We start from the raw sequence: 13,644 nt of genomic DNA, 5'->3' as shown, positions 1-13,644 counted from the left end.
GTAGACATGTACTTGAAATAACCTTCCTTTTTTTAGGTTGACGCGTGGCTGTGTCTGACTTGCCAAATGCAGCGTGCTCTTGGTGTCAAAAATACTCCAGGAGATGTGACTAACAAGTCTCAAGTATCTGCAAAAGAAATCAGAAAGACAACTGAACCTGAAAAGAAATTGGGATTGACACCAATCTCACCTGAAAAACAACCAACAGCTGCGGCAGAAAATCTTACTACAGCATCTTCCACTGTTAACAAGACAGAAGATCTGAAAGACAACATTCCTTCTCCTATTAAAAGGACTCCACAGGACTCTCAAAACATAACGGGTGATGGAACATCAATAGGCCAGACCCACCAAACAAAGCGTAAAGACAGTAATGCTGCAGAATCTGGAGGATTTTTGGGTTTTGGTGGGAGTAAAACCCAACCAGACCCTGCCAAGCCTGCAGAATCAGTAACGGGAAAAATGTTTGGCTTTGGATCTTCTATTTTCAATAGTGCCTCCAATTTGATCAACTCAACTCCACCTGTTTCGCCCAAGATGTCCCCCATGAAACAGAGTCAACCTGCATCTGTCCAAAAGAAGGAAGAACAGTTGAAGTGGGATGAAACTCAGCTGACCAAAACAAATTCATGTGAACAAACCCAAGCGGATGACTCTCACAAATTTGCCCCGCCCACCTGTCCGCTTTGTGCGATTAAACTCAGCATTGGGTCCCAAAATCTAATAAACTATGACACCTGCACCAGTTGCAAAAAGACTGTCTGCAAGCAGTGTGGATTTAACCCAATGGTAAATATATCACAGGTGAGTAAAAATTGCATGTAAGTATTGTAGTCACAATAATATAGTACATATTCAGATCCGTAAATTAGGTTATTGAATATCAAGTAAAATGACATTTAATATTTGTGAATTTCTTGCTTGTGTTGTAGAAAAAAGAGTGGTTGTGCCTGACATGCCAAATGCAAAGAGGTCTCTTAGCTGCAGACACATTGGAGCCCCCAGTGATGAAACCTCTGCCTTCAACCAAGAAAGACACAGCAGCTGCTGCAACCACAAATCAAACTAAAGATACAATTTTAACGCAGAAAGCAGAAGCGCCGGACAAAAACCAGAAGGTAAATCCAATACCAATAACATCATCAGACAAAGAAGAAAACTCAGGCACTGTATCGGTTTCAGCGAAAGATATAAAAACTGTTTTGCCACCCATGAAGGAGGTCCAAATATCATTGGCATCTTCAGCTGTATCGAAACCAATGGAATGTGTAGTTACTGATATACCACTGATCACTCCTACTCTCAGCACAGATGTTGAGTTTTCGCTGAAGCAGAAATATGATCATCCAGAATCGAGCACCCTTGCAACAACTGAGACATCAGAGAAGCAAGTGCAGGACAGGGCACCACAGTTGGTGGATCGAGTAGTCACAATTGCTGAAAATAAAGACCATGTCAAACTCCAAAACAAGGAGCCTAACCTTGTTGAAAATGTCGTTAACACACTGGCTCCCTCAACAGTCCAATCAACTCACGGGAAAGGAATTGATGGCAACAAATCTCAGGAAGGTGTCTCAAAAACAGCCGAAGCAGTGACCGGAAGGATGATGGGATTTGGTTCTACACTGTTTAGTTCCGCATCCTCTATAATAAGCTCTGCCGTTCGAGAGGATTCCCGCACGACACCACCGAGTTTTCGCAAAATGTCTGCCCCTGCACAGAGCTCAGATATCATGTCAGCACCTCAGATCTTAACAGTCAAGCCAAGCCATGCTCTCTCGCCCCTCAAAACATCCACAAAGTCATCTGAAGAAAAGATATACCAACAATCTCAGATTCAAGTCAAGGCTCCTACATCAGGAACAAACCAAGCAAAACAAGATCCACACAAACCTTCAAAAGTAGAAAACTCCCAAACTGTTCCTGACACAATGACACAACCATATTGTCCTCTTTGTATGGTTGAACTTAATATAGACTCCAAGGATTTACCCAATTACAACACGTGCACTGGATGCAAAACCACAGTCTGCACCAAATGTGGATTTACTCCTATGCCAAATAAAGCAGAAGTAAGTTTTTTTCTTTTGCATCAAATGTGTCAGATTTGTTGTTTCAAATTAATTGTTGTTTCATTAATTATATCTATTTTGTCTTCAGGGAAAAGAATGGCTGTGTCTCAACTGTCAGATGCAGAGGGCTCTTGGGGCTTCTGAGCCTCTTGGGCTGCCAGTTATAAAACGTCAACTATCACAGAGCAAAGACATGCCACCGAGCACAACGGAGAATGAATTGGCAATACCATCTTCTCATGAGCATACAATGAAACCAAAAGCTATTACGTCCAACAATGACTTTGTCGGTATTGTAATAAACAAAGAAAATAAATCCCCATCGGAATTCACTGAGAAGTCAACACACACAACTGCTTCATTACCTGAAAAAAGTGGTCCTCCTGCAATCAAGAAGGCCAATGATGAATCTGGTTTACATGAAAACATCTCTCAAATACAACTGGGATTAAGCGAGAAGGAGGGTCCAGAAACCAAGAACATGATTGTAAAGGTTGCTGGTCCAACAGCACTCAAGGCAGCAGAAATAGCACACCCACATCCTGCAAAAACTGTGAAATCTCCAGCCAGATCTGCACCAACACCTCAACCTGCAAAACAGGAATCTGGAGGCTTCTTTGGTTTTGGTAGCCCTAAAATACACCCAACTACACCCAAACCATCTGAATCTGTGAGTGGCAAGATGTTTGGATTTGGGTCATCCTTCTTGAATTCAGCCTCCAGTTTGATCAACTCTGCAATTCAAGATGAAACTAAAACGACACCACCAATGACAATGAATACCTCCATGCATGCCTCACCAAACACAGCACCACCTGCCTCTCCTAAAACGTTTCCTTCAAAAGACACCAAAGCACCAACTCCCCAAAAAACAGAGGGGGGAAAAGTGGACAAAGCACAGGTTAAAACAACTCCATCAAATACACCTGATGAAGTTGCTAAAGCTCCCGGCACTAAGGCACCTGTAGACACTCAACAAGCTCCAGAAGCAGCTGAGTCCACCTGCCCACTCTGTAAAGTACATCTGAAGATGGATGGCAAAGGTTCTCCTGGTTTCAACACCTGTACGGAATGCAAAATGACTGTCTGCAATCAGTGTGGGTTTAATCCAACGCCCAACGTATCAGAGGTAAATCTAAGTGACATAAACACACATTTCAGTAGCTCATCTGCTGTGGTCACTGATTGTTGAGTCGTAGAGGAGTGCACGTGAGTGTGAATGGTTGCCTGTGATTAACTAACAAACAGCTCGGGATAGTCCACCCCTGACCCTCCAGTCAGATGGAATGGATTACATGCTGTCAAGATTATTTTTCCAGAAAATTCATTGGTCGCCCTTGTTACTAACCTCTTTGTGTTTTTAAGGCACATAAATGGCTCTGTCTGAATTGTCAGATGAAGATAGCTCTTGGAGACTCTGAGCTCACAAGCTCTTCTGCAATGAAACCTCAGCCCTCAGCAGTCAAGATTGCTTCAGAACAAAAGGATAAAGAATTCCATCCAGAGAAGTTGAAGTCAATAACAAAAGAGTGTGATCAACTGGAGAATAGGGCTTCTCAGGCGGTGACACCAAAAAAGAGTGATTCACAACAAGGTTCAATGCCAAAGCCAAAAGGAAGGGCTTTGGATGTAGCAAAACAATCACAACTGACAGTAAATACGCAAGAGGCAGATGATTCTACAATCTTAAAAGCAGAAGTTAAGGAAGTTACTTCAAAACAAGCAAAAGAAAAATCATCTCAGAAGCCTTCTAAATCCCCTAATCCTCATGTCCTTTCAACATCAACACCTGCTGTGTCTGCAAGGAGGAACTCTGGGGATGTTTCTCAAAGTCCAGAACCAGAGGTGAAGGCCATTGCAGCAAAACCGGCAGGTGGAAATACACCTCACCAGCCTTCTGAATCCCCAACATCTCCTATTAAATCCACACCACAAACAGGTGTCTCTGCAAAGGAGTCTAGGGGGTTCTTTGGATTTGGTGACCCTAAAACGCACCCTACTTCTGCTCCAAAGTCCGCTGAGAGTGTTACTGGTAAAATGTTCGGTTTTGGCTCCTCTATTTTTAGTTCAGCATCCACATTGATAACATCTGCTGTTCAAGATGAGACTAAAACTACCCCCACAGTCTCTCCGAAGAGGTCCCCTGCAAAGACTGCACCAAGACCACAAGCACCTCAACAAGTCAAACCTGTCTCAACAACCCAGTCTGAAGTAGAGAAGAAGCCATTTGAAGCCACAGACGTAGCGGGCCTAGAAGCCGATATTCACAAAGCCGACATATCAACCTGTCCGCTATGTAAGGTTGAATTTCACGTGGCCTCCAAGGAACCTCCCAATGTCAACACTTGTACTGAATGCAAGATCCTTGTGTGTAACCTCTGTGGATTTAATCCCATGCCTCATAGAGGAGAGGTAAATTCAATAACTTTTTTGACCTAGAAGCATGCAACATTATGACATGATTGATTGTTTAGTAACCTATAACCCCTATTGTAAATATTATAGTCAGTTAGTGTCTGTTATTTGTATTCCTTATGTGCCTCAAGTAGCAACCACATGCATTATGCAACATGTACCCAACCTGCTCGAAATATTTTCTTTTCAGGCTAAAACAATAGACTGAAAAGTGCTTAGTATTTTTTTTTCCTTTTCCTTGGGATAGTTTGATGAAAATCAAGTTTCTGACACGTTTTTCAGACACCTGGTAACTAGACAAAACTACATATGATTTTTCACTTTTGTCTTTTTGCATTTTTGAGTGACACCGGGAGATAGTTCCCACCATTGTGCTATGATGTCCAGACCATTCATATGGTGCCATCAAATACAGAAACATTAGTCATGTCTTCAGCAGACCCCAGGGAACACACAACCTATTAAGGCTGTTGTGCAAGAGCATTAGTGAGATGGGATCTGATATCAGTGCAGTGAATAAAGCAGGGGCACAATGGCCACTGCCCATGACTGATTTGAGGTGGCAAAGTCATGTGATTTAAATTAGACATTACCTTAAATTAGAGCAGGAGAGATTTCCTCGAGAGCCATCTACTCTATTGCTTGGATCGGTGGTAGCACATAATTCTTCAATGTATTTTTTTATTGTATGTGGGTGGGCATGTATCGACTTTGTGAGCACACGTGTGTGTGTGTATACTCTCAGTCGTACAGGAGTGGTCCATCGATGAAAAGATTTCTTCAGCCGTCATCTGTCCTTCTTTGAAGGTGTCGGACATTTCGCTTCTCTTCCAAGCAACACATTTGTGAGCACACGCATTCTGCATACTGCAGACCGGCACTTGGTGCGCTTTCCATATTCAATCTTTCATATTCAGCTGTAATGATTTTTTCCTCTGAAAAATTAATGCTAGGAGACACAATGATCGTCATTTGACATACTTGGAAAGTAAATCAGGAACAGGGAAATTGTAACAATCCCAACACATTAAGGTTTGCATCACGGTCAGGGGGTCTGTGTTCAAATTTGTGTTTTTCAGTTTGAGTGTTTTTCTCTCGTCACTCATGTTGTAATGGTCGACACGCGTGATTTGTATGCAGGATCGAGGGTTTAGTTCCCAATCAGCGACAGTGTGGCTGTCCGCCTGTACTCTTTGCACTTTGCAGACACATTTGTTTCTGTCATTATTGTCCTCCAAGAGGAAAAAAAGCATGGCGTTGGTAGTAGGTCAAAGCATTCACAGGCTTGAAAGATGTGAGTGCCCGGAGCGCGCCTCCCTATTTGATCCTTTTGATTACTCTTTGTACTTTATCCTATGCCAGCAAATAGCCTGTAAAGTGGCTGCTGTCCTGGTATGTAGGGTGCACGAGTCTCATGCTTTTGTCTGTGAGGACAATAGACAAAAAATGTTCTGTATTCAATATTTTCTCATTATATCAGCCCGAAGAGGAGGAAGAATATGGGCTACTGGAACAAAGCGGAGATGGACGAGATGCGATAACATGGCTCTGTTGGAATGCTACTACTCAAGCAACCCTAGTCAGAGGGGTGACATGCGGAGAATGGGGGCTGAATGGTTACTTCGAAACCCACAGTCACGGTTGACCACGAAAGAAGTAGTAGCTCAGTGTTCCAATATCCACAAACGGCAATTGCTATCACAACTTGAGATTGATGAGGTACAACACAAATTCCAAGGTGAAGGGCCCCAGGCTGCCACATCAGAGGAAGAGGTTCAACCAGAGATTGGGAGGCAAGCCCCAATGAATGATGAGATTGGGAAGCCAGCCCCAATGAATGAAATGCTGAGCGAGGCAGCAACTGACCTGAGAGATAAGATCATGGCAAGAATGAAAACTGGGCAACCAAGAAACCGATTACAACGGCTATGTGAAGTATCACCTGAAAGTCTCATGGAAACTGTGAATGCAGCACTGAGAACGATCACGGAAACCACGGAAACCAATTACACCATATATATATATATATATATATATATATATATATATATATATATATGGGCATGTATCAACTTTGTGAGCACACGTGTGTGTGTATACTCTCAGTCGTACAGGAGTGGTCCATAACATGATCACCTCCGTGGTTGGTACTACAAAAGAGGAATCTCCAGTATTGGTAACTTTGAGAAAGGTACAACAGGAGTCTTCACTTGTACCCAAAGCAGTGAGGGTTACACCTGTTGAAGAGCAAACCAGGGAGATAGTTGAACCTGCAGCAGCATCTCTTCAGCCAATGTCGGTCTCTGGGCCTACATTGCCGAGGACAGATGTTTCCAAACGTGCAACAGTTGAGATAAAAGAATTACAGAAAGCAGAGGCCAGTGGGAAGGAAGTTCACCAAATATTAAAATCTGATCTCTCGGAAATAACAGTTGAAGTTTCGACAGACAAAACAACGTTGCCGTCATCAGAGCAGATTACTTTCAAAATGCAAAGTGATGAAAAGCAGATTCATGAACAGTCTCGAAAATCATCACAAGTTCCACTGTTGACAACAAACGACAGCCATGAAGTTGTTGGATTGTCAACTGAAATGAACAATAAGATTAACCTCTTTACAAAACCACAATTGGAATCTACAAAGGATTTGACCATGAGAGTAAGAATAGTTTGTTTTTATATATATTATTTTTCTGATAAGGCATGACTCTGTTTCCTATTACCAAAATTAATTATTATACGCAATTGATTTTTATCCAGTGTTTTTTGTTTCTCTTCTATTTTAGGTGGGAGATGATACAGCAAAAGAGTCTTTAAAACTGGAAACATCTCCAGCTGGATTTGAGAACAAATTTATGACCCAGGCAGCCTTTAAAGTTGAAGAAGAGATTCAACCTCAGATTTTACCATTATCAGAGGAACTGGAAATGAAGCAGGGGGTGTGCAGTGTGACTAAAAATGACATTGAAGACGAGAAAATCCTACCAGTTAAGGAGGCTATTGGAAGTGAGAAAAGGCAACTGAGTTTCCCAGCAATGGAAGAGAGTAGCGGGACTGATTTCACACCTTCACCTTCCCCTGAGGTTCAGAGGAAGAGGCTCAAGGGAACCAATGTGTCCTCGATCAGCGAAGAGATCAAAACGGAAAACGCTGACTCATCTATTGAAGATGAAGACTTCATCCGCAATCAGATGCTTGGTATGGGTGGTAAAGGGGAAATGTCTCTTTCCGAAGATGACCAAGAAAGGACATTATCCAACGAGGAAGTTGTCAAGAAGGCTGAACTTTATGATGCTGCCAAAAAACGCAAACCAGTCTCAAGCAAAGACAGCACAAGTAATGAAGGCCCGCTAATATGGACCAAATCCCCTCTAATGACGAACAAGGCAACAAAAAACGATGCAGTTCCTACTGCAACTTTAAAGAAAGCTATTCCAGTCATCAGACATAGACAAAGCACTGATGAAGAGGTTGAGAGCATTACTGAATCTCTTTCAAAAGGCTCATCTAGCATGCATGCCTCTAGCTTCACTCCAGGGTCATCACCTACGACTACATCATCGCTGGAGGAGGACAGTGATAGCAGTACGAGTAACAGGATGATTAGTGGGGACAAACAGTATTGCAAGGGTAGACACAGGCAACCAACCCAGCAACTCCCCACCATCGAAGACTCTTCCGAGGAAGAGAAATCTCGCAAACTTAACATGCATGGTCGATTGTCACCAAATCAAAGTACTTCTGCAGAGGATCTTGGACCAGTTGGAGTAAGGGATGACTCTGAGAAAATGTCTGACTCCGAGTACTTGGCCAGCATTGAATCAAATTCAGAAGCAAGGCAGGCAGCACAGAGAGGAAGCAAACCGTCTCCAACAGTGATACCATACACTCCATCTGAGACATTTGGAGAGAAGGAACCCATTTTAAAATTATTAAAAAGCGCAGAAGAAGCCTATGAGGACATTCTCCAAAAAGCCAAAGCTATCCCAGGTGATAGTCCTCCAGGTGTGGAGCCACTTTATGGCGGCATGTCAATTGAGGACTATCTTTATGAGTCATTGGTTGAGGAGCCTGAGATATTGATGACAGGCTTTCAAGTCACAGAACCGAAACAGGAAGTCGGTTCTGAACATTTAAAGAAACTCAGGTCTCCAGAGGAGGTTTATGAAGAGATTATGGAAAAAAAGAGAGAATTGATGATGATTGAACAAGAGTTTAAACAGGCCCAGACAGCATTAGAATCTGTCTCATCTATGTGTCCTTCAGAACCAGAGACCTGTGTTATATTAATGCCAAAGGAAGACGGATCACACACTGGAGAAAGCATAAGACCTGAAAGTGGCAGAACTTCTGATGAAGCGCCTGTCAAAAAGAAAAAAAGACCAGCTCCACCACGACCCACTGAACCCCCAAAACGAACTGAGGTGACCGTTGTTCCAAGCATGACATCTGGCGCTATAGGTTTTGTTCGACCAATGGTACCGCTTGATCCTATGCTTACAAAGAAACTTTTCCCAATACCAGACCTCAAAATTACACAGTGTTCATCAGGGGAGGAAGAGGATGACAGTCTACAAGATGAGTATGGCGCAGACATATCATTGGACATGACCCCAAGTGATGATTCTGAAAATAAAGACAATCAATCTATAAGCCCACTTTGTCTCAAGAAGCTGACATGGAACCGATATCCGTAGTATGTGAAGTCCCAGAAGCAAAACATATCCCAACTCCAATATTAGCAGCAGAACTGACCACTGCATCTTCCCCTCTATCACCACAGTCACCACCAACTTCACCAGCCTCACCTGATTTCAGCATGGAATCAAATAACACTTCTTCATCCTCCTCCCAAGTTCAAACACCTCAATCATCAGACTCAACTCCTCTGTCTACACCTACAACTTATGTTTTAACTCAAACACCGCGTGTGTCTTCACCACTTATGTCCACTAATGGTGAAGTGTCTTTTCGAGAATTCTCTGCAGTTATAGTAGCAATTCCAGATGTGGTGTCTGATCCATCTACAGCTAATTCAGTTGAACCGGTCCAATATAAGTCATCTGTTCCTGTACCTCCAATCTCAGCCTCAGAGGAGACTCCACTTCCAGTTGTAGTTGAAATGCCAGATTTGGTTTCATCTCCCTCTCAAATGCCCACTGGGGTTCCATCAGTGCTACAGGCATCAGCATCAAGACCAGAACATGTCACTGTCACAGCCAAGCCAATGGCTCAATATACTGAGTCATCAGTTTCAAGCATTACTCAAGGATCTGTTTCATCTCCAGCTCTTGTAGCTACTTCCACTGTCACTCCTGTACCATATCATGAGCCAGTAATTGTGAAGATGCCAGATCTGGTTTCGATTACTTCTCCATTCGCAATACAAACATCTACATCAGTCACAACAATCACAGCCTCGGCACAACCGAATGTTGTACACTCAGTCCAACCGACTGCCAGAGCAGTTATCCCTGTATCCATCCCATCAAATACTATTGTCAAAAAGAAAGTCGCACCTCCCCCTCCACCTCGGTCAACATCTGTTTCACTACTAGAGCGAGGTGGAGTGTGGCTACCGATAAAGGGTGCGCAGCATGTCTCCACTACTGTAACTTCCACAAGTCTTCCAGGAGCCACAGTTGCTGCCCAACCTATGCAATCTGTAGTTGTAGATATACAGCCACAAATGGAAGATATGAAACCAGATGATGTAGCTGTAGCTCAAATAGTGACCCAAACGAGAGCAGGGCATGTGCTCATCATAGTGCCGAGTGTGGAAAACATGTCTCAGATTTGTCAAACTCCGCAAGACAGCGCACAATCTTCTTCTGCGTCTGAGGCACCTATTAGCCAAACAGTCACACACCCTATGGGTAAGAGTACAACTACAGAATCAACATTACCAACTACCTTGGTGTCAGCTGTTACACTACTCCCATCAAAACCTTTGCCGCAAACTAAAGTTCTCGAAATGGTAGAAATACCTACACCCGGTCGACACGCACCAGCTCCTTCCACATTACCAAAGCCCACTGTTTATCCAAAGCCCCCAGTTCCTGCTTCAGTGGCAGCAGTTCAGGTTTCTGTTTCAATAGCTGGCACAAGTCCTTCTTCCAAGGCTCCTCCACCAATACCACCTAAGCCTGTAATAATTCCAGCTGGGCTAGTTTTCAGCCACAAGCCAGGAGAAAGTGTCAAACCACCTCCTGCCGTTTCTCCAAAAGCGGCAACACTGCCTAGGGCCAAAGCACCTCCAAGTGCCCTGTCACTTAGCTTGACTCGACCTGTGGAGAGTAAGTCAGGGGCAACATCTCCGAAGTCGCCATTATCTCCCAGAAATGCCAAATGTTTGAAAACATATGTCGTAATAACTCTGCCATCTGAGCCTGGCTCTCCAACAGAAGTGATAACAGTCCAGGCACCAATAAGACGACGATCTATACCAGCTATAAAAGCGCCAGGCGTTCAAACAACCACGTCAGAGCAGAAAACACCAAGTGAAGCATTTTCAGCACCAGCAACTGTAAGGAGAGCATCTGTACCTGCCGTAAGTCATTCACCTCCAATATCCATAACTTCAACTGTTCCTTTAGAAATGGCACCCAATATCACTGTAGTCTCTGAAGTTCAGCCTGAAAAGGATTGCTCTGTGACATACCCTGGTCAGAAAATACCAATTGAGGCCTGTAGTGTAGTAGACCCAAAAACGAAGGCCAACACACCTGCGGTCATGCAGCAACAGCAAGCCGTTTATCAGTCCTTGTCATCAAGAACAGGGCAAGAAAAAATCATTGGGACTTCAGCAATAATTGTGCAGAATAAAGCCCTTACAGCATCACAATCTGACTCTAATGTCATTCAACATCCCAAAATATTCACAGAAGGTCAAACACAAAATATTTTAGCGAATACTGCAGTTTCTGTGGCTCAACTACAAACACTACCGATCCAACAGCCTGTGTCACAACATGTATCAATAGTTTTAGAGCCCAGATTAGCTTCAGATGTACTAACTGCCCAAGAAAATAAACTCACAATATACACAGATGCTCGTTGTCCACAAAATGAAATTGAAATAGGAAATGCACAACAACAACCAGAAATAGCTAGCAAAACCAGTATCACAGAGACACTATCGAGGTCAGCAATGGCATTGAGTCAATATCTACCTGCATCAACTCATCCCTTTTCTGCAGCCAATTCGATGATCCTTCAAACATCCATGATCGAACCCCAAAAGGATTATGTCATTACAACACCAGATATATCAACTTTACCTCAGATGCACCACAAGGTTGCACAAGCTCTTGGAATACCTACTCCTGCAAATGATTTACAACATGTGATCTCACAGCCAGAGGAGCCTCCCCTTACTCTCACTGCTGAAGTCTACGCCACACGTCCAATGTCAGTCATGCCATGTTCAACACCTCCACTTGAGGTCATTGCATTACACCAAGACCCGATGCAAATTGCATCAATGGAGGCTGTTGTGAGACAAGCACCAATGCCATCTATATTCCAATCTCAGATGGTGGTTTCAATCCCCAGTGAAGTTAAATGTGAAGAAACTTCAAACGGAAGGAGACAATCCATATCATCCATAGGAAAACCACCATACAGCACAAGTGAAATGCTGACCTTTTCGACAGGTGATGAAATATCTCCGCAGGTCGTCAACCCTGGCGCATTTGCTGCCTCAAGAAAACAGTCTCTGACAATGCAGCAGACCTTAGTTAAAAGCATGCCATCTGAAAAAGATATTCCTGGTTGTGTACATAACAGAACAGACTCATTTGCTCCAGTTGAACCCACGCAGCTATCACCATATTCCCCTGACTATGATCACCCACTTGAGATAATGTCAACAGAGGCGTACACAAGAAGAACCTCAATACCTGCCGTACAGGACATCCTTCCTAGTGGATCTGTTGCGCCGATCTCCATCACAAAAAATCAGCAAGAGTCCATTGAGAGCCAAGAGATTCGGGGACCTGAGAAGATTCTCTCTAGTTTGAGTCACAAGTACTCTTCTTCAGTTTCAACGACAGGGCAGTCTGCTGAAATCAAGCCAAATTTACTCACTCAAGTTGTCACAGCAGAGGTCCAGAGAACAACAGTTTCTGTTGTCCATGAAAGACTTCCACAGCACACTCCAGCCAGCATAGCTGCCACAATAAAATCAGATGAAAGACCATACCAACTTCAGCAAAATGAAAAGCTAATCCATCGGGGGAATGTTACGGATCTACGCACTATGAAGGTTGGTGCGAAGATGACAGAGCAAGTCATGGATTTGACTCCCCCGGATTTATATCGACGGTCATCCAATGATTCTGTGCGTCAAATCACAGCGGTTCAGCCAGAAATAGTAAATCTTAGTGTTGATGTTCTCCCTGCAGCTACACTGGCTGTAGTAACTGATAGCATCACAATTGTCACATGCACAGCCACAATTGCTTCATACAGCAACTCTCTAGCAGAGAAACCACTAGATTTGCAGGGGCCTGTGACATCCTTGCCCCTGTCCCTCACCACCTACAAACCGTGCGAACCAGTCGCGCAAATTATATATAGACCGGTGAATGCCCAACCTGTCGTTGCTGTTCCACCATCCACAGCTCAAGACACACCAATTAATCTTTCATATGGAGCACTCGTCAGAGGAGGCAAACCATCAGTTACTCCTGCCTCAACACATACCAACAGTTTTCTATCTTTGGAGGCAACAGGTGCCATGGATCTGTCTAACTACAGACCAGTTAGATCTATGGTAGCTTTATCCAGAACACGTCCTGATGTAATAACGTCAGTTGTTGAGGATGATGGGACACCAGTTGACCTTACAGCTGGGAGAAGGAGTGTATGCTGTGATGTCATAAACAAATTACCTTTTACCGGAAGTTGTAGAACACAATTGCCAGTTACATCTCAGCCTGACAACAGTTTGGTCTACAGAGATACCAAACATCAGTATGGTAGTACGAGGCAGTACAGCATCACAGGCATGGATGGTGAAAAAACATTAATATCTGAAGCCAGCCACAATGACGTACGACTCTTTCCTTATGATCCTAACAAGCACTATGACTACCTCAATGGATCTACAGATGGAGCTATAGACCTCACTGCCTCCAAACTTTCTACTGGTGAG

General features: G+C 43.5%; 1 protein-coding gene across 1 annotated transcript in view; it reads left to right on the top strand.

Annotated features, from left to right (window-relative positions):
* The window catches only part of pclob (piccolo presynaptic cytomatrix protein b), an 86,049-nt gene that overhangs the window by 10,744 nt on the left and 61,661 nt on the right, over positions 1 to 13,644 (top strand). The window contains 6 exon segments of the mRNA XM_088996862.1: positions 37 to 804; positions 933 to 2,072; positions 2,161 to 3,201; positions 3,438 to 4,484; positions 7,274 to 9,143; positions 9,146 to 13,639. Coding sequence (XP_088852988.1) covers positions 37 to 804; positions 933 to 2,072; positions 2,161 to 3,201; positions 3,438 to 4,484; positions 7,274 to 9,143; positions 9,146 to 13,639 — 10,360 coding nt within the window.

The sequence above is a fragment of the Hippocampus bargibanti genome, linkage group LG05, assembly GCF_051943395.1.
Source record: "Hippocampus bargibanti isolate YZ-2025 linkage group LG05, ASM5194339v1, whole genome shotgun sequence".
Taxonomy (NCBI): Eukaryota; Metazoa; Chordata; class Actinopteri; order Syngnathiformes; family Syngnathidae; genus Hippocampus; species Hippocampus bargibanti.
The sequence above is the reverse complement of the archived record's forward strand: the minus strand, read 5'-3'. Positions and strand labels throughout refer to the sequence as shown.